Raw genomic sequence first — 23,299 nt, forward strand, 5'->3', positions numbered from 1 at the left:
TTAGCTTGATACAAGGATAAAACTGAGGGATAAGCTGCGTTTGAAATACACATATCTGTCTGTCTGTCTCTCTATCTATCTATCTATCTATCTATATATATATATATATATATATATATATATATATATATATATATATATATATATATATATATACATATATATATATATGTGTGTGTGTGTGTAAATTTGACCAATTTTTATATAAATCTATCAGATGGTTTTATTTCTCAGCTACAGTGTTCATTGTCTTTTCCAAAATGAGAGGGTCAGCAGTTGCAGAGATAGATAGAGAGACTGCTTTTCCACCGTTTTCTACCGTTTATTTAAGCTAAAATTGGTTGGATACCAGTCAGGTTTTGGCGCCATATTTTTGCAGAGTAATCATAACAGAACCGAAACAACGTGGTTGGAGTTCAAGTCATGTCTGATCACCACGATCTGCCATTTAAAGCTGAATATGCTAAAAGTGGAAGGTCAGCGTGCAAAGGATGCAAGGAAAACATAGCACAAGACTCCATGCGACTAGCTGTCATGGTGCAGGTATATATTACGCGATTATCGAGGAACATGGGGTGGGGTGAGAAATTAATAAGAAAACAAAATTCATTCGGACAAATTAGGACCCACTCCGACATGTTTTGGTATACATGATTTTGGGGATGATTTATTGGACTATAAAGCTACGGTTGCCATAACTCTTTTCTTTTTGGTCCTTAAATGTAATGATACAGATACACTAACCCTCCTGCGTGCCCCCCCCCCCCCCGCCCTTAAAAATAAATAAATAAGAACAGTTATTATATGCTGATTTTTTTCTCCGTTAACTTTACATTATCAGAATCGTTCAATATTTTACGATATTGCACACCTTCGTATTGCACCCACGTTGCAGGACATGTGTGCCCAATAATGTATTAGGAATTTTTTTGTAAACAAATCATGTACATTCGCATAGTAGGCGCAATACGTTTTGGTTGATTAAATTTGTTTCTGAATGAAATAATGAAGATGTTTCGTGGACTGTAACATACCAACTGTTTTGCTACATTCTATGTTAACTTTTTGATACATTGACAATGTCATTGTTTCCGATTTTGCAATAGACACCAGATTTCATAACAGTGCTTGGTACCTACAAATAACATGCAAGCTATAAAGACAAAAACTGTCTCCTTTAGCTGGCAAAAAATATACCTACAGTTTAACATCCAGAATTTCCTCAAAATGTACTTTGTTAGTTTTGCAAATTCTAATTACATGAGCCATGTCATGAGTTCTCAAGCTTGATTACACATTTTGAAATTGTACTGTAATTTCAACTATATTCCAAGTACAGTTACATCTTCCTTACTGTACTCAGAATAAACATTAAATTCAATAGCGTCTTTTTGATAATTGCAATTGAAACACTTCATATTTTTCACAAATTTTGATTTCAAATAGTCAATGACAGAACACACTTGCAGACGTAAACACGTTTCTCCCGCACCGCTTCAATCTGATGTATTTCATGTACAATTTGCACAGATAAATTCAGTCCAAAATCACAAACTTTCGTCGAATCGAAACAAAATACCAAAATCTATTCATTCCAGATCAAATGGAAAAGTTGTTGCAATGCGCATTCATTCACAATATGACTGCAAATTTCAATTTTAACTTGACACGCCATTTTCTTTCAAAAGTTATGTCGAGCGTGTGACTAGTCACTAAGTTCAAATTTATCTGGGTGGAGTTATGTGCGCATTAATAGTGTTGTGTAATGATAAATCTGTGCTTGTGTATTTAGTTTGGAATACGGCATACATTCATTTATGTTGTTTCTTGTAGTCTATTTTGTTTATATAAGTAAGCCTTATAAAGTCTGTCTAAGCCTGTAATTTTGTTTTGATAGGAGTTTTAAAAAATCTTCACTAGCTAAGGTTCCAATATTCGAAAGTAATATTAATACTGGAACTTTGGCTGGCTAGGACGAATTTAAAAATAAATAAACTAATATGTCTTTGAAAGTGAGACTAAGTCCCATAAGCATCTAACAGTAAGGAAATTCAAAGATTTCCCGTCGAACATTTAGGTTCCAATATTCCCAAGGTCGTGCAGTATTCCATTAAAACTTGTTCATATTTCCCATACAAATGCAGTAACCTATAAATATTCAAATATGGTAACCTTACCCAAATAAAGCTATTGACATAAGTCATGATTAAGCCGAGCTCGTATTGCATAGGTAGAAGATCAATACTTTCACAAGTTTTTATGTATTCCATTAAATTATAAAACAAAACAGCACAAAAGTAAATTGAAAAAGACAGTAAAATGTACTGTTATATATATATATATATATATATATATATATATATATATATATATATTCAGGGGAACCCATGGAATTATTGTCGGGTGGGGTGAATCGGGACAAACATGTAGTAGTTAGCTATTAAGTGTTAAGGATGTAGGCCAAAATTGGGATGGGGGGAGTGCATCCCCATGATCCACTGTGCATAGGATGACACAACATGACCTTTGCTTATTTTATTCCTTATTGATCACATGAAACTGGCAGACATTATTAATATAAAAAAAACAGTAGATGTATGTATACATTTGAAAGCAGTGTAATATTAGCATCATATTTTACACATACACACGCACAGGTCGAGGTCATTAAAGTGTCTAAGTAAGATCATTTCCAGGGGGCAGCAGCTTCCTATTTGGGGATTTGAGATGAAGCCCAGGGTTTGGGTGGATGGTCAGGTGGGAGATGGTCAATTCTTATGAATCCCATTGCAAAAATGTAGTCGATTTGCTAGACTGCATGAGAAAATTTAAGATATGGATATGAGAATGATTTCTGTACAAAAACATTAATGTCTCATCATCATAGTATAGGACCTAATTGGTATGCATATAGTTGTTTCCTAATAAGGTTACTAGCAGATGATATTTTGACGATTTTACCTTGATGATGAGCAACCTGGCAGTTTCTCCTATATGGGACCATTTAAACTGACCATTTTGAATAAGGCAGACTGATGCTAATCATCTTATAAATTATAAATATAGATACTAACAGAAAGCCTGATTTGTATTCTGTTTATTTATGTAGATTATAAATACACTCCACTCCGTTGATTAATCACGCCCTGATAACTCGTGAACCTGTCTATAATGTGGGGTCAGGTGTGGATCCCACTTTTTAAACCAGAGAATACAAAAAAATGTATCACCTTAATTACATCTTTTGAATCAGGTAAAGGAGGGGGTATAAAACAAAATGTTAAGAGGCATAGAAATCCTATATGCTTAAGAACTATTGGCCATGTTGTATGTGGGTTACCTCATTTCATTTGATCAATCAAACACTTATAAACGTTATTGTGTACGTAATCTAATTAAATTACCTTAAAATAACTGACTCATTCATAACTGATCAAAGAAAACAAGGCTACCAAGCGAAATAAGAATTTTGTCAATAAAGAACTTTGTTTCACAGATTCTGACCATCTTGGTGAAAACGAGTTTCAGAGAATTCCTGAATTCGCACTATTACTTGCAATGAAATCATCATATTTTAATAATTGAATAATACAAAAATTGAGTTTTGACATAAAGATTGCCTCACAAAATAAATGTGTGTTCTGATCAAAAAAGGAATCTTGTTCGCTAGTGTATCAACAATTAGTCTGGTTTCCTGATAAGTAGTCTCCTTGTTTCAAAAAAAAATTACTAGCCACTCGCAGATCCAGACTATTTAGCAAGACAAAAAGCTGTGATGTAATATGCGAAAACATTAATGCACTGTTGGTTGTTCAGACCAGGTGGAATCATGTTATCGATCGTTCAGATGTTGGACATTTTGAAAATTAATGTCAGTTATACAGAATAACTTAACTTCATCAGAAAAAGTGCTTTATTGACAATTATCCTCGATGTGATTATTGAGGATTCAGTCATTAAACAGCCCACTCCCCCCCCATTCCAGCGGTTCTCTTTATGTCTAGCGGATGTTTTGGAGGTCCCTCAATAACTTGTGCCCTCACTTACAGTGCGTTCTATGTTTTTGGACCTCAATGTGCACGAGTTGTCAAGGGAGAGGTGTAGATACTAACAGAAAGTCTTATTTGTATTCTGTTTATGTATTTTTTGTAACAGTATCTTGAGATTCAGAGGATTTATTTTGTAACAGGATAGACCTGAATGGATGCCTGGATTGAATGACAACAACACAGTGTGTAGAATGATGATAATTTATATAAAATGAATTAATAAAAATATATATATATTACAGATACAGTGATTCTTTCACGCTCCAAATATATGTCTCATTCAGATACTCTATCTAAATTCATAAGTAGAAAAACTAAAAATGATTCAAATGAAAGTGAGATTCAAATAATCTCCGGAATGTAAGTGAGATTCACATAATCTCAGGTAATCAAAATAAAGATTCAAATCTTATGTATTCAAAATGACATAGTATGTTTGTAAAACTTGCAAAATGTGTCCACTGACAAACTATACAGCTCTTCCAGATTCTTGGGTTAGCCCTCACTTTGTATTGGCCGTACACACCCTTCATGGATCCACCATGCGCACAAGTTTACAAACTAGCCGTTTGGTCTTCATATGGTCTTGATGGTTACATCATCTTCCATATTGACCCACAGACTGCCAGACAGATAGCCTGAGATACCTGCATGCACAGACAGCACAAGTTCTCCTAGATTGGGTTGGCCCACTTGTATTGGCTACACCCTCCCTTCATGGATCCACCATGCGCACAGACAAATGTATAGATATACGTTCAGGCAGCCCTAAACAGCTACAATAAAACCAAACTGGTCATAACAATAGTTTCGGAATTAATATCTATAGATATGTGCTAGTAAATTAAACTTGTAATTCAAACGTTTCAAATCTGCATAGCAATAAATGCATCATTTCACGATACGACATTTAAAACTGAATACGCTTCACATATAAAATAAAATACAAATTTAACACTTACCCCTATGGCTGGTGAACACAAATGGAGAATGTTCACTCCTTGACAAGATCCATAGACCATTGTGTCAGTTAGAAACAGAAATTGCCTTAAATCCACAGGAGAGTGAGTGTTAGGGTAAAATGCTAGTGCTTACTGTACTTTTAGTGAATCTTGCTGCAAGCAATCTATGACGAGGTACACGTTAGTTAAGTTGCTTTCCTAGAAAAACAATTATTCACCCTAGGTAATGTTGTACAGTAGTCCCCCTCTTATAAGGCTACTCCACTGCAGCAGGGAAGTGGCCTTTCTAGAGGGGGATGACAAATAAGAATAGTAAATACATATGAAGAAAGACAAAAGTACATTTAATTCTAAAACATTTAATATTTTCATTAAAAAAGCTCATGCATGTTATGAAATAAATGTAAAACAAAATGTTTCATCATTTTGAAAAGAATGTTATGAATAACCATTGATATAGTTTTAAAACTGTCTTTATAATTATTTTACAGATCACATCATCTGTCACTTTGTTGGAAACATTCTAAAAAAACAAACCAGTCTCGTCACAATCAAAAATATCCTTGCTGTCCTATCCCCTGCATATATCGTTTTAGTCTTTTGTTCCAGTCTTCGACATATTCATTAGTAACATCAGCTGATTCTCCATAGAACACTTAATATTGTATCGCACTTGAAATCTGTGCAACTATCCGTTACTTGCAGTAAAGTCGTCATATCCCAATTCAACTGACAAAATTGTTGCTTTTTCTTGTCATTCAAATCAGGATACAGACATCTCCTGGCTCAAAAAATTTCACCTTCCCACTTCTGCAGAATTGTTTCCTTCTCTTTCAAGATATTGTTTATCTTTCCGACATTAGTTTTCTGCGAGGTTCCTCACCCCCCACCCCACTTCTCAGTCTGATGAATTAATTTCACTTTCTCTTCTAAACTGAGAATTTTTATTTTCCTCGATGACATGTTGATCTTTTTGCAGTAAGTTGTTCATGTTGCCAACTACAATACTGATAAAACAATTTTTATGCATCTAAACAAATTGCCGTGTGTTTTTAAAGGAAGTGATCTTGTCACGTGATTCATTAGTCGCAGTCTGGTACCCTATTGTTTTTATACATTTCTTTACACTAAGTGAGAGAAGCCAAAACAGCTTCGATGTGTACCATTAACATCACGCAGATTTGACCTCGGGGCCGTTAGGATTCGTAATTTTGACAGTTATTGTCAGTAGTAATAGCTACTAATTATCAAAGTGAACAAGCTCAACATCTTACTAAGGGAAGCCATAAAGGCTACCAAACCATTTTCCTGCTGACTTGGGTATTGTACATCGATACTGCCACTTCTCAGCTGTTACTACTGTTAAATACTTGTAATTTTAACAATTATCAGTGACTAAACCGGACATCTTATGATAACACAGCAATAAGGCTAATTGGATTACATGTACATACCCTTTTGTATGGCTTAAAGGTTGAGTCTTTCTCTGTTATTATGGAATAAATTTGGCTTCTCATGAAGTGTAAATGATATAATATTAACCTTAGTGGTAAATGTACTTTACTCAACACTTCTTTCATTAACGAAAACCTGACATCGGGAAACAGAAATCGGATTACTTAACACACGTTATGAATAAAATACTGGTTCTGGATACATATTCAAATAAAATGCGGCTGCTTGTGAGGTAAATTTTTTATTATTGCACTAATATACTGGTCGCGTTAGCTGTGTGGCCTTTCGCGAGGGGTACTTTTGAACACAAACTCGTCAGTGCCACGGATTCTGGTCGTAAGGAGCGGGTGGCCACTGGTCGGGGGGGACCGTTCAAGAGGGGAACTACTGTAATATTAACTTTAGTGGTACGTTTACTTTAGTCAACACGTCTTTCAGTAACGAAAACCTGACATCGAGAAACAGAAATTGGATTACTTAACACACGTTATGAATAAAATACTGGTTCTGGATACATATTAAAATAAAATGCAGCCGCTTGTGAGGGGTAAATTTTATATTGCACTAATATGCTGGTCGCGTTAGACGGGTGGCCTTCGTGAGATGTACTTTTTAACACAAACTCGTCGGTGCCAACCGATTCTGGCCGTAAGGAGCGGGGCTCCGTTCAAGAGGGGGACTACTGTATGCATGTATGATGAAAATGATCAAATCGTTCTAAGGTGAAACCATGTTATTTCTTGCTTTATTCTGTGCCATATTTCAACTTCTAAACTCCATATAAACTCAATGGTAAATCTGCTGAAGATGTCATTTGAGAACTATTTATTATGTAGCAAATAACATCCTTTCCAAATGCACATGATCTGAGAGATTAATTTTGTCAGCAAAACATTACTGAGGAAACAATCATGACAAAGAACCTACAAATCATATTGGGCTACAAGAAGCAAGACATGCCAGAATATGATCAATCTGCCAAATTGTGTAGGGGATAAAAGCAAGACATGCCAATGTACGATCATTCCACCAAACTGTGGAAATGAAAGCAAGACATGCCAATGTATGATCATTCCACCAAACTGTGGAAATGAAAGCAAGACATGCCAATGTATGATCCTTCCACCAAACTGTGGAAATGAAAGCAAGACATGCCAATGTATGATCCTTCCACCAAACTGTGGAAATGAAAGCAAGACATGCCAATGTACGATCATTCCACCAAACTGGAAATAAAAGCAAGACATGCCAAACCTTGATCATTCCTATGAAATGTATGAGGATAAAAATGTTAGACATGTGGTCAAAACTGATAATTTCACAATATCAGTGAAATTACTCTGTATTCGTAGCAACATCTTTACTTCCAAAGCACAAAATGTGACATACTTAATAACTTGTACAAATTTGTTCAGTCCATTATGTTGTTATACTAGTTTAAACCAGATAAAGGGCAAGATTCAATAGAAGAGGCCAAATCAGTGAGGCTGCCAAGAGGGAAATGAGGCTATCTTTAGGGAAATGAAAATCTGTCGGTGTGCTATCAAGATGTTGTAAGGACAAGTCATACACATCATTGGTTATTTGTACTTGCCAATAAAGATAACAACAGAGGGATGTATCGTAGAATAGATTTGCAATAAAAAGTTCATTATATCGGAGTCAAAATAATACAAGTACTTAACATACACTATATATATACACCAATGAATTGAACTTAATCAATGACTTTCAAAATATACGATAGAAAATGATGTTTTTATATTTTAATTCTGTGTGACTATAATGAAGCATTAAGACTAGTTGACCAAGGGTCTAGCATGTAATGAGATAATTTTTGTTGGATAAGAAAAAGGGGCTTCCGAGCTCAATTTATAATGGACGTGGTGTTTTGTTAAGCAACAGACCACAAAAGAACACAAGTAGATATTTTAACGACAATAAGAGAGTAATTGATGAATCATTGTATTTTCTCACTGGTAAAGAAGACAAAGAAGGGTGGATCGATGAATGAGAGTAGATGTTGTTGTGGGGTTTAAATGCCATTTTTTAGCACACGATAGGCTATGCATGGCGGCCAGTATTAATAGAGAGTAGATGTAACAAAGAAATTGACCCTTCAATAAAAAATTTTGAATTTCCTTTCTGCATGATTATAAATTGTGCTTATTTCTTATTTCTTGATCTCTTGTTTCATTATTCACTGATACGCAAAGTTTTAAAAAAAATATGCCCGGTCAGTTTTATTTGAGGCAACAAATAATTGTGTTCTTCATTTGGTATTATATGAAACATTCTCAGCAAAGAATGTATTCATAGTTTGATATATCTCTGTTGTACATGGGTATTTTTTCAAAGCCATTTGAAATGTGAACTTCTTGAGTCAAATAAAAAATCAAAATACGCGGTTAAGAAAGTATAAAACAATGAAATATTCAGTGACCTGTGTGCACATTGTAGTTTGACTTAATTATATCTTACATCTGTTTTTTCCCTACACCATTTTAAATGCAAACTTATTGATCCAAATAAAGACAACATTATAATATGTGGTTAAAAAGTAATAAAATTATGAAATGAATTATAAATGGTGATTATTTTATTTCCTAATTTCCTGTTTCATTATTCGATGCCTCGATTATAAATTTATGGGAAGTTGTCAAACAGTTGGATAAGTTGTTATTGAGGAAACAAATAGTTGTTTTTAATTTGGAATTATATCAAACATATGCTTAGGAAAAAATACTGTGGTAGTTTGATGTATCTATATTGTACTTAAGTATTTTTTTTAAGCCTTTTGAAATGTGAACTTCATTTCTTGATTCAGGTAAAATAAAAAAAGAATAATTATTTAAAAATAATTAATGAAAAGATAAGTGACCTTTCTGCGTGATCATAAATGGTGATTATAGCTGATTTCATTATTCTATGCCTCACTTAAGAACCTGCCCAAGTTAATCACTATTTATATCATACACTTAGCAAAACAATACTTTTGTCATTGGACATATCTAAATCGTACCTCAGCATATTTTTGAAGCTGTTTGAAATGGGAACCTTCACGATTTTAACATATCAAAATATGAGGTTACAAAATAATACCAAACAATAAATCAAACATAAAAACCCACCATGATTATATTCTCTTTAATTTTTGTTTAAGAAATGGCAATATGGTAATTTTTTATTTTTAATTTTTTGCAAACATAAACCTTTTTACTAGAACTGTTATGTACTATAATTTAAAAAGTGCTATGTGTGAAAGATTAAAGGACTGGAAAATACGATATATTGATACATGTTGTTACAGCAAGATGGAAATTACACCATTTTTTTTATTTATAACAAAAATGTGCAATAGAGGGGTCTGGAATTGATGCCCTTTTTATTTCATTCGCACATTGTCCATTTCTTGAAGGTAAGATTATAGTCAAACATGGCTGGACAGAAAGTTGCTGATTTTTTTAACACCATGTCATGTGGTATGAATCTTCAAAGTTAATCACAGACGGAAGAATGTGAAGGATGAAGCAAAGTTTCTACCAAATAGAGGACAGTAAACCATGTTAAATATTGGTTTAGATGAGGTACCAAAGAAACCAAAATATGACTTAAAGTTTCATAAATCTTCAGTTACAGTACCATTGGTTACAATACAACACCAAGATGAGAGCTTTGTGAAACATACTCCCTTTGCTTTGGAAGTTGACTGCTGGTACCATGGTACCAAATGTTTTTCCATAGACCTCATCGCTAATGTTTTGTGAATTAAATATACTTTCTATCCTACCTCAGCATGCATGTCACACACTGTCATAGAGAACAATGTTAGATCTCTGCTGGAACTAGACAGGGGTAAGAGTTATCTAGTCACACCAGACACATTTTCAGTCATGTATACCAGATTTAAAAAAAATACAAAATATGATCTAGATATGAATTAACGTAATCTCACATGTTGCCAAGAAGCTCAACCTTTTTTTTATAGGCCTAACAGAAAATACAACTCTTTCATAATACACCAATCACAGGTGGTTGTTGTGGGGTTTAACGCCGTATTTCAGCACATGATAGGCTATGCATGGCGGCTGGTAATAATGGTGGAGGAAGAATCTGGGAAAACCCCGGGAAGAACCACCGACCCACGAGAAGCTACTGGCAAGCTTTCCCACAAACCCACATTAGCTGAATCATGGACTCAAACCCACACAGACAGGTGAGATGGCAATGATCCTTAATGGAGAGCACTTTAGACCAGTCGGCCTCTCGGGGCCCTTCCAATCACAGCTAGTTTTGTTGTGTATTTCTGAATACAATGTTCCCTACACCTTAAGCTCTGACAACCTGGGGTTGTACAATTGGTACCATTATACCTGCTTGAATTTTAGGACATCAGCTCTTAACAGAACACAACATATTACCAGAACACATGCATTTTGGGGGAGAGATATCCATGAGACCATGCTTATAAACTGGCAAATTCTACAAAACAATTATAGTGAATAGTTAACAGTTTGTTGAAGCTGGCTTAGCTGTGTTTATGTCCCCTTAGACACCAGACTGATGTGAGGTTCTTAGCATAGAATACAGAACATTATTCACAGACAGGTAAGGAAGACATTATGCACAGAAACAGTTGACAAATTAGTACTTATACAGAAGGAGGGTAATCTTATGAGAATTTTGATTTTAGTAGTGACCAAACAGTGGAGCAGAAATTGAGAGATCAATATTTAAGTGTTCGGTAAATAATGAATGGTGATGATTCCATCCTTTAGTTAAAAAACTAGCAGTATATGTTTGTGTGTACACACACATTATTACAACTCTCTTTGTAAAAACTAAGTAACAGAGAGAGAAGCAAAACCGACAAGTTTGTAAAATTTAACAAAGAATTTAATTGTCGAAGTTTTAAAATGAAATTGTAGGAGGAACTTAACAATATTATGAATTGAATCCAATATATTCCAAAAAAGTTCTGTTCAAATAAAAAAAAAGAATACACAGTTCCAAATGAATGCACTGGTCTGCCAAAAGTTCTGATGTATGAAAATGGCATTGTCCATGATTAAATCTTGAATAATTAACAATAGTCCCAGTATAATAGTTTAGGTCAGTAAGCAGTTTGTAATTCCATTGAATAATTCAAATAAATGTTTCCTTTTAAATAATATCCAAGTACAACATAAGATGTACTTGAAGACTTGATGTTACAACAAGAATACTAGAAAAAGAATTTGAAAATTGCCCAACCTTACAAGCATAAGAATTAAAATATGCATTTTGCACCTACTCTTTCATCACAAATTACTAATATTTAATGTTGTAAAAGAACCCACATGACGTAACCCATCCCATTGGAAATTTCTTCTAGGAACACACCTGATTGACCTGTACAATGGGAAACAAAACCTAACTTTTATGTCATGTTTACTTTTATTATTAGTAACTGTAAACATGTAACTAGGCATCTATTTATAGATCTCATGCAATCTTACGCTGTAAAATAGAACCTATGCATGTAAATGAAATGTAGCTATAGATAATTACGATTTAAAGCTGTGAATAAAAATTACAAAAATTACAGATCTACATAATATACATACACACAGACACATATCAAGGTTTGAGCGAAGCAAATTTACCTTTGTGCAGATAATAGTGCAATAAAACATCTGTCTTCATTCATGTCATGGATATTAAAAAATTTTAATGAAGTAAATCAACACATTGAACGCATGGCACAACTGTCAGCAATTTTGACAAATTTTCAGTTGCATAGGAATGACACATTTTACAGCATTAAAATTGCAGAGTCTTCCGTAAAATAGGAACTAGTCATGTTTTACAGCCCCACTTTGGAAAGGTGTAAAATCTTTGTATTGCATGAAGTAGGACCTACATGTTTCAGTATTTTACTCCTTTCTATTGTTTTCAAAAATTGCACCCTGTAATAAAATATTTTGTTTCTTTCTTGCAGTCTCCATTCTTTGATGGCAAGGTGAGATTTTTACCTGATATACAACTGATTGAGTATGATAACTAATAATTAGATGTTTCAGCGATAATAAAGTACATAAATAAGAGGGAAATAGTATACAATATTGTTTGAATGGGATTTATTATAGTCTGAAAGCTTGTAATGTTCTTCATGGAAGACTTAATACCACTTGTTAAATTATTTTTATTATGGAAATCCAACTTTATTGCAGTACTCATCTGCTTGATAATATTTATAGGTAGTTAATTAATTGTCAACAAGTGTGCCTTATTTTCTGTTTTAACAGTAAAATCTGTATAAAATAGAAGATTACCAAGCAAATTACTTTGAACAGCCTGGATATAACCCATGTAATTACTCAGAATAAGGATGTACCATGATCTGTCATTCTTATTACATAGATGCCAAATTGGTTCCATGAACGTTGTTTTTGGAAGCGAGCTAAAGTTGCAAACACACATGACATCCATGGGTTTGATTCTCTACGTTGGGAGGACCAAGAAAAGATCAAAGGAAAACTTGGAGGTAAGTTTCATCTTTTATAAAATCATTGTAATTTGGAGTCTTATGCATTAACACATTAAGCATTGCATTTTAAATGGACTGCACTACCTTGCTGTGTAGCACCCATTCAGTATAGTATGATTTCAGATGTACACAAAAGATGTTTTGGGTTGGAGACGATCTCTTGGTCATTCTATACTGTTCATCACAGACTTGATATAGTGGTGGTTGTTGCATGATAGTAAGTTGCATATGAGCTATGAAACGGTGTTTTAAGTTCTTTATTTCAATCTTAATAATTAGCCTGTTTAAACGTTTACAGTAATTTTGCATTAAGTTAAGTGTTGTGTTGTGGGGATGTATTTTGAAATATGTCACATGGGATGTATTGTAAAATATGTCACATGGGAGGTATTGTGACGTAGAATGAAATTATTTGTTAAGTTTTACAAAACTTGCTTGTTTTTGCCTCTCTTTGTTACTTAGTTTATGACTGTATAGTCGTAACACTGCATAATACAGTGCCGCTGGTCTTTATTTCACTTTGAATCTAAAGAATTTTAAAATAAAAAGATCTATTGTGCACCATGCACCAGTTTGTGAATGCTGTTTATAGAGATGTCAGCTACTGTTGTACTATGGTATTCAAAGGTGGCATTCTCCAGTACTTATTGATAGGGATATGGCAGTTGACTGACAGAGTGGATCTTAATCTCTGTGGGTCATAGACTGTATTGATGTGGGTATAGTAGTATATTAGGCATTTGAACACAAAAGTGAATAATGCATTGCCAACCAAAGGTAAAGTTACAAAATATAGAGATAAATTGCACTACAGTTTAGGTGACTTCCAAATAGGTGTAAACCAAAAGTACATCAAGATCAAACACTTCCAGTTTGTTCTTGCTTATACATCAGATCCAACTGTAGATAATATAGACCCTGATCTTTCAGCATGCAATGTGATGGCTGATCTAGGGTTTTGTTCAACTGGTTACTTTTATGAAACTGCATAGACTCAGATCTATTAGTACATTATGCAATGGTAGATCTTGGTAGTTTTAGTTTGCACCTGGACCAGACATTAGTGAGTATATATGGTAATTACTTGGAACTTGCAAACAATAACCTAAAAAGGCCCAAATTATTACTCCAGAGGCAGAGTCTAAGGGGGGGGGGTAAGGACAGACCATTGAATCCATGCTGACTGCACAGTTTAACAGAGCCCAAGGGGGTTAAGGACAGACCATTGAATCCATGCTGACTGCACAGCTGAATTCCCCTTGTAATACCAGTGTAGTATATATACTGTTTGGGTGGGGTTAGGAACAGTGTCAGAGTAATGAATTAAGGACAAGTCTCCATTGGCTGGGAGATATTCTGAGGACAATGCTGGGAGCTTTGGTGGCTCAGTGTTTTTAGTATACCAGTATATATTTGAATCCTTCCATTGGACCAGCTTGGGTCATCTGTTGGGCAAGGCACTTTACTCCAATTGCCTCTGCACTCAATAGTCTACTTTTAAAGCACTAAACCAGACCAAAATATTGGGGACAATGCTGTATGTACATAGGACTTGCCATTATTATGCAATGGTCTAGAAAGGAATGCAAATGGCACCAAATTCAGTAGACATTATAACAACTGTCATTCCAAGTGTTTCAGTTCCCTCTGTAGTTTCATTCTATTCTTGAAATTGATTTAATGATCTGGCACATGTTAGCTACTCAAGTTAGCAATGACCTTCTGTATTTGTTAAATATGCATGTACACATTTGTTTGGTTTTCAGTCGTTTGCTTTATTCACAATTGCTTCAATTCAATTCATGATCAACAGTTATGGACTGCCCTAATGAGGACTGCCTTGCAGATTACCAAAGACTTATAAAAATAGTGCTAACAGTTGCCTCACATAAAACTTGGTATTAAGAGATTAGTGTTATGGACTGGTTGGCCTGGTGTCAGGATACTGTGACTGGGTGGGGATATCATGCTGTATTGTCCAGCATGATGCCCCAGTGCTAGACATCACTATAAACTGCCACACTGCAATATTTTCAGTCACTGGAACCAGTATCCTTTTAAACTGATGATAGGAGTGAGTCTGTGTATATGCATCTAAGTCGAGGTGCAGACAACAGACAATACGATCTGCTATTGGAAAATGCACTGGCAGATTGGTCTTTGTGATTCTTTTCCTGATTACAGTTAACTCATTAACCCCTGTAGGTTTTTGTAGTTTACGCCTGAAATACGAGTAGGAAACACATTTTTTTTTTGGGGGACTATTTCTGTATACATTCTCATCGATTTCCCAGAGATTTCCAGTTAACCTCATGCCTAGTTGTGTTAGAAACATCGTTTTTTATCGGCTATTTCGCTCATGCGTGAGCAGAAAGGTAAAAATTGGATTTTTGTTTTTGCTTAACAGACCCATCATTTTTGTATTGAGACCATTCCTTATTCCAAATGCCCATCTTTTCCTACTTTTTGCAAAGGTTTACCTGTCTGTGTGCAGTTCAGACCAGTCTGCCTTAGATGTAAGGCCAAAAATGTTTAAAATCTGGACACAAAATCGGATTCTGACCTCGGGTGAATTTTGGGTGGAAAAAAATCAGGTCCAAAGATATTGGTTTTTCCCTCTGTATTTTATAGTGCAACTGGAATGTCCAGATTATTTGGTATCATTGTAGAGCTATATCTGTCTACCTTTTCTGTAATACCACCCACTTAAGTGTATCATACATGACCTTGACACAACAGAGCTCGGCAGTCAGCTACTACTCCTGATGCATAAACGCAGTGCCAGGTGTTAATCAGTTAACAAACTACATAGTATGTGACAGCAGATCGGGGTCAGTGCAGTTTTATGTTTGACTTACAAGTGAGCATCTACAGAGGTATAGGCATTGAATCTTCAGGCTGCATGTTTATGTGTCCTTACATGACTTTCCCTCATTTAGGTGCTGGAGGAGATGGGGATGCAGGTTCGTCAGAGTCTCCTGATAACTTTTCAACAGAGTATGCCAAATCCAACAAGAGTAAATGCAGGGTGTGTGAAGAGCCAATTGCCAAGGTAATTGATCATTGTCTTGCCAGGCTTAACAGAAACATGGATTTATTTCCTGAGGCTACATTGACAGCAGTAGGAGTTTGAATTGTTTGTTAAATATTTTTTTAGTCATATATGTTTGGGTATATTGAAGCTGATTAAAAAATGGAGATCAGTGACATAGCAGTTATCTGACAGGCACAGGTAAAAGTTAACGATTCATCTTTTCAGTCCACAGATAAAAGTTGTTGTTGTTGTAGGGTTTAACGCCATTTTTCAGCACGCAATAGGCTATACATGACGGCCAGTATTAATGGTGGAGGAAGAAACCGGAAAATCCCCGGAAAGAACCACCGACCCTCGAGAAGCTACTGGCAAGCTTTCTCACATATCCACATTGGCCAAATCTGAGACTCGAACCCACGCAGACAGAGGTGAGATGGCAGTGATCCGTAACGGAGAGCGCTTTAGACCACTCTGCCACCAGATAAAAGTTACATTTCTGGAGACTTTGAATTTTTAGCACATTCAATTTTCGGTCCACTCATTTTTTGTAGCCTGTCTGATAAAGGATTGCATTTTGTATTAGGTAAAATTGTCAATTAACAAAAAATTCCAAATGATAATTTTTCACTTTAAGAAGTCAAAGCTGTAATTTGATAGGAAAATCAAAAGATCAGTAGAATTGACTTTGTTTCATCTTGTAAGTTGAAATTAATTTGAATTAAAATGGGTAAATCATAGCATACGATAGAGGATTCTTGTCATTTTACTGAATTCAGAAATTGGGCAAAGAAAAACTAGCATTTCCGTTGCATTTCAATTAAAATGATTGTGTTGGATTTGTAACATTAAGTAGAATGTAGTGGAGCATATAGAGGATGGGGATGAGAAATATGATGTTGACTTGCAGATGGTGATGGATTAATTAAATATCTTTTTTTCCTTTTTTAAGGTAAACGTGGTCATGTTTTGCTTCGATCTCTATAAATAAATTGTAGCATCCCAAAAGTCTTGATGTCTGACTGAGTAAGCAGTGCTGAAGTTTATTTTGTGATGGTATGCATATAATATAAAAAGTCTTGGTGTCTGACCTGAGTAAGCAGTGCTGTGGTTTATTTTGTGATGGTATGCATATAAAACAAAAAGTCTTGGTGTCTGACCTGACCAAACAGTGCTGTAGTTTATTTTGTGATGGTATGCATATAAAATAAAAAGCCATGGTGTCTGACCTGAGTAAGCATTACCATAGTTTTTTTGGTGCTGATATGCATGTAAAATAAAAAGTCTTTACTTGGATCTGATTGTCAGTCATTTTTTTTTTGTTCTAGAATCAAGTTCGTATCTCCAAGAAGGACTTTGATAGTGTCAGAGCTAAAATGTATGGTCCACAGGAAGCATGGCACCATGTGGACTGTTTTGTGGAGAAACGGGACGAGTTAGGCTTTGGACCAGAAATGAATGTTGAGACGTTTGTATTAATATTTTAATATTTTTTCATGGATATGTTTCTATTTGCCTTGTGATTCGCACGCAAAAAAAATTGCCCTTTGTCAGATTGTGTAAGCCCAAGGCAGCATCTAGTGCCCATACATACAGAAGTGACTGACCATGTACCTATAACACAGATTTGCTGGCTAGGTCACATGATGGTAGGTTTCTTGCAACAAAGATTGCTAGTCACATAACTTCTCTATACAGTGGATACTGCTCCTGTGGCCTAGGTGCTTAGAGCATCCCCCCCCCCCCCAATGCAGGAGGTTGTGGGTTTGATCCTTGGCAAAGTCATACCAAAGACTTATAAAAATGATACAGCTGTCTCGCTAGGCACTCAGCATTACGAGGTTAGTGTTAGGACTGGTTAGCCTGGTGTCTGGATAATGTGACTGGGTGGGACATGTATGTGGCATGATGCCTCAGTGCTAGAGAGCACTGTAAACTGCCACACTGCAGATATCATAGCGATATGACTGAAAAATTGTTAAAGCTACGTTAAAAATCCAAATCACACACTCAATACAGTAGTGGAAAGATCTTTCAAAGTATTTACGGTTCCTGCAATTTGTTTTACCCCCATGTGTACTGTTTATTTATTTTTAAACACAAAAATTCAACATAAAGGTTTTCCAAATTAAGTCTTCAGCATCCATTTTGCAGGTGATCTCAATCAAGCGATAATAAAGTAGATTTAACATTTGAATACGCGTGAAACCTTTTTTTTTTGTTGTTGTTCTTGTAGAAACTAACCAGAGGTTATGATTTAATTGTCTCCTAGAGGGGGTATAACAAACTGATCCATTGGCTTACTGAAAATAAGTTATAAATAGATGAAGTGCTTCATTTTCCTTTTGCCAATGCGAAGGTTGTATTCCATTTAGCAAGTTGCACTTGTATAATAAATGGACGCAATCATGGCCATGTCAAGTGGTAGCATGGGAAAATTGTCTGGCATTCCTTAAAGGTATGATAGCAGGCCAAATTTTGGACAGGTATACAAAGTTGAATGCCTAAGCTAAACATTGGTACCAGATTTATTACACTAGTTGAAATATCATCTTTGAGAATAAACAAAGCATCCTCCCTTGCATTATCATGTAATACTTCTATGACAAGTAAATTGTTAGCAATGATACAAGCCCCTGTGACCATGAATAGCCAGTAGTCACATGGCATGAGCCTTATACTCGTTCCTGGTGAGTTACATCTGAACCTGGGAACCTTTTAACCATTGTTTTCCTTTTTTCTGTTTAAAAGAAAAAGTTTCAACAGGTAGCAGGCTGCCCATTTTATTACGCAGATTATTTTCACAAGGCGGGTACCTAGGTACCTGTTGACATAATTTAGCATATAATGCTTCCATATATCATTACCTTTTGTTTTGGAATGCATTTATGCAAGCTGAAGTTTGTCTTTTGTGCTATTGAATGGAGAGAACAATTGCTTTGGTATCGTGTCTTAATAGAAGTGTGCTTTGATAAAATTGAAAGGATTATATGGACTCTATGATAAATATGACTTTTGTTGCATTGTCAGATTGACTTGCTTAACCACTTGTGAACTGTGAGGATGTTTTTGCCAGTGTAAGCAGTTGCACAGCATACATGCCAACCATTACTCATTTGGCATAATCATTGTGCTTTTTTCAGCTAGACTGTATGAGGATTACACTTTTTAGGAGGTTAAAAAATAAAATTAAGCTATAAAAAGTTTTATTTGTCATTTTTATTGTATCATCTCTTTAATTCAGCTCATATAAATTTGAAAATATTCTTAAAAAGATCACTTTCCTTATTTGCTATTTATAGCAACTGTATATGACCCATCTCCAAGAAAACAGACAGGTTTCTTCAAATATAAACTTTGCCTATTGATAACTACTTACTTAGTGAACCAGTCTGTACTTTTAAAGAAAATGAGTCAGATTTTAAGTGATATGTTTTATGGTTTGAGTTGTGGACGTTATATGATGGAATATATTAGAGCAGATGGATCTTTTCTAACTTAAAACTTGCCTGATCGGAAAATGGACAAATCAGCACCGCTTTACAAAATTTAAAAGAAGAAAATGAGATTAGTATAATGTAATACATCATTCTGAGCACCTGACTATGATCACTGCAGAGTTCCCATTCACGATCATTCATTTGAAAGTTTCTTATGCAGACAAATATATGTGAGTGCTCAGTATAAAGTTTTGAAAAATAAGTTCTTGTTCTAATCTATATGGATTTTTTAAAAAGAACTTTAAACAGCTGGAATACCAGGTTAGTAGTAAAAATGTATCTTTTTCACATATGCTGTACTTCTGGCATTTAATATATAGATTAAACTTTTTATGCCCAAATCATGCTTATGCTTATGCTTATACCTCTCTGAGGGTTTGCTTGCATGATATTGTCTTCCCATAACAGTGCCAAGGTGTTTTGTAGCAATTGATTAATGAGCACATGTTTCAACTTGCCTTGTTTATGTGTTAAATACAAGTCATTCGGATCATATTGGCATTCGGTAGTGACTTTTTCAGCTAAGGTGTCATTTTTGAGAATTTTACTACACATACCTTTTGATGGCAAGTTGTACGCTTTATTTTGTTCCTTGTCAATCATTATATAAATAACTCAGGAAATATGTATGACAAAATATGTTAACATTTGTACACAAAGCCTTCCACTTGGTCTTGTCCAGTGTGAAATATATTGCATGTAACACTGTGATGTTGCAATCAACGTGCTGCATATTAGAAAAGGTTGAATTACCTCTTGCATTGGTAATGATTAAACCTGACAGCCACTTTTCTTGACCCAATTTAGTGCCAGTTTGCCATTGTAAAGGATGGTAGTGATTGATAATTTCCTATGTTTTGTTATGGCAGCTAAGGTGCAGATTACTTATTGAGAATCAGTGAACTGACATCTGTAAATTTCTTTAGAATTACAGTTTAGATCAGCATTCATTTATTTAATATTAGTAAAGATTCCTAACTGACGTGTACTTTATTGGTATTGAACATTTGTTCTGTTTATAAGAGAAAAATTATGTTTGCTGTCAAGTAGCAACTGGGTCAATTGGACAATGGAGTGCAAAGCTATAGTAACCTCAACATCAATAAATATAGAAATATAGTTGTAGAATAATTACTTGCAAAATGTATTTATTTTGTTTAGTTGAAGTAAAATTTGTGCAGATACAAGTATGTCATTACTAAAGTGCTAACACTATTACGTGGTAAACACTTTACTGTCTGTGTGAAGAATACGGTGCCATATTATCATAAGAAAAGGTTTTCCATTGTAAATTTAGCGGTTAAATATATTTTTATATCCATTTGTGAACTACATTTGGATTTTATTCTGCGATTCATTTGCATTCATTCAGCACTCCATTTGCACCTTATTGTAATTTCATTCTGAAGTTACCCATTCTGTAGACGCTTTCAAGATGATGATTGTTTTAATATCATTTGTTCTTGTCGGTTCCACTCTAATAGGTTGAATCATGTGTTTATTTCAATGAAAAAGTTTCTGAAATGTTTATGAATGCCACTTGCTACAAGCAGCTCATGTTGTGTAATATTATTCAGCCTGTTTTAAAAACTTTTTATCAAATAAACACTGGTGTAAAATGCTGCACAATTTTGTTCCTCTGCTTGCCAAGGGCAACATGCTTGTATTTTCTTAGATATTTTTTTGTTTTAATTATGTCCTTAATGTTTGTAAATGACTGATACCTGACCCTATTTTATGCTTTTCTCTTATGAAGGATTAAATATTTTTCCGTATTGAAGAAGGAAGACAGAGATATGCTTATTGAGAAGTTGGGAAAAGGAGAAAAGTAAGTATATTAGCAGCCTGAATTGTTCAGTCTTAAAATACTCCCATGTAAATGCATCCCATGAGCAAGGTCTCTTCATCAAGTTAAAATCTAAGAGGAAATTTCGCCCATTTAAACATAGTTTCAGTATGTTTCTTTAAGTTACGTTTTATTCCAGGAAGAAACATTGGTGGGGATGGGGGGGAAGGCCAGTTTATTGTAAGGTTACCATCACCAGAGCTTTAATTATTCTTGAGGCACCATTGCAAAAACTAACATTTTAGTTACACCCCCTTCATCACTGCCACCACCATAACAGAGATTAAGATATTTAAATAGTGTTTTATCACAAAAATCAAAATATAAATTCATACTGTAGTATGAAATAAATAATGGATAACTGTTGGAGCAACATGGATAGTCAGAATGTGAGCCATTTTTGGGTGCTTGCCATAAACGCATTTGTTTAGTCAATCCAAACGCTCATTGGATTAGATTTGTCTAGTAGACTTTTTTCCCCACAGACAGCTCGATATCCGTATCTTTTCTTACATGGAAGATATGAAAACCAGTCTAACATCACAAGAGGCCAACAAGGTGGCGGCAAAGTGTAGCCGCTTACCAGATGGCCTAGCAAACTTAAACGTTGTTAAATCTAGTCAAACCCCACATCAAATCGATATGAAAGTTATTTATTTTCTCATAAATTGCAAGTATTAAAATCATCTGCTTAAAGACAAAATAAAACTAGGACATTGATGAAATATGACCTGGTACTCAGGATTTGCATTGGTAGTCGTATGAGTACACAAATTTCACAACCCACATGTTCATGACCTCATAGATACCGTAGTCACATGATATCAATATTCCAAATGTTGTAGAAAAATATTTAAATGAAAGTTGTATGCTGGTTGTAAGGAAAACAAAATGGAAAGAACCCAAAATTATATATATTTATTCCTAGAACAACTGCTGGGGTTTTGTTGTATCACGTGACTAGTACGTTAATTTGTGCTCTGTGCTTGGTGAATCAGACTGGCCAGATTGCTGGTTTTACAAAAAGTATCTGACTTTTATTTAGTGTAATTGAATTTCTGTACAACAACATTATATTGGAGTTTGTTGCTGATATCACATGACTGTTGGGCTTCCGATGTCATTTGAAATTTGTAAAGTCATGTGACTAGTAATGCAAATGGCGAGTACTGGGTCAGGTTTCATCTACATCGTATTTTATCTTGTCTGTCAGTGAATTAATGACATAATGAATATAATACCTGCCATTTCTGAGAAAATAAATCATTTTCATATCGATTTTGGTATGAGTCGATATAACATAAGTTTTAATTTTCTAGGCCTGCTGGTAAGCGACTACCATATGTCACTACAGCATGGTGGTGGCAAATTCCAAATTTTCGATATGCAGTGGCAACGACCCCACACCCCAACCTAAATGTCCAAATATGAAAAATGGGGTGGGAATATTTGGAGGAAACTCAGATTAGAAAACAGACTGCTATTCGTTTTAAGCCAAATTTGTAGTCCAAATTATTGAATCTCAGAGCTGAAATGAGAAATTGTCATCCCTTGTACTGTATATTAAAAACGAAATGAGCCCCTGTATCAGGACAGGTTTGGGGACTGGTTTAATGAATTACTAACAGACAAGTTGATTTTACAGAAAATTTAGTCCTTGTTTATACAACAGTATTTAATTTTGAAGGTCAAAATTTAAATCAACCCTTTTGAAGATGTTTTTAAATGACGGATTTTTAACCAGATCGTTGTAAGGAAATTAGGTTGTTTGAAAAATCTTGTTTGGGATTTTATTGGCACAGATGCATTTTCGTTACAAGAAAAGATTCTAATTATTTGCATTTATTGTTTTATTTTTATATACTGTAATTTGAAATGTTACTTTTTTGTGATGTATATATATATATATATATATATATATATATAT

At 34.7% G+C, this 23,299-nt stretch overlaps 1 protein-coding gene across 1 annotated transcript in view; it reads left to right on the plus strand.

Moving 5' to 3' along the window:
• Positions 1–352: 352 nt before the first annotated feature.
• LOC149808389 (poly [ADP-ribose] polymerase 1-like) overlaps positions 353–23,299 on the plus strand; it is a 133,852-nt gene continuing 110,905 nt past the window's right edge. Inside the window, exons 1-6 of the mRNA XM_089976571.1 lie at positions 353–543; positions 12,447–12,467; positions 12,869–12,992; positions 15,935–16,047; positions 17,355–17,494; positions 21,283–21,354. Of these exons, the coding sequence (XP_089832697.1) occupies positions 424–543; positions 12,447–12,467; positions 12,869–12,992; positions 15,935–16,047; positions 17,355–17,494; positions 21,283–21,354 (590 nt within the window). The 5' untranslated portion in view covers positions 353–423. The remainder of the gene's footprint in view (positions 544–12,446; positions 12,468–12,868; positions 12,993–15,934; positions 16,048–17,354; positions 17,495–21,282; positions 21,355–23,299) is intronic.

This window comes from Sinohyriopsis cumingii, chromosome 1 (assembly GCF_028554795.1).
Source record: "Sinohyriopsis cumingii isolate HCF-2022 chromosome 1, ASM2855479v2, whole genome shotgun sequence".
NCBI lineage: Eukaryota > Metazoa > Mollusca > Bivalvia > Unionida > Unionidae > Sinohyriopsis > Sinohyriopsis cumingii.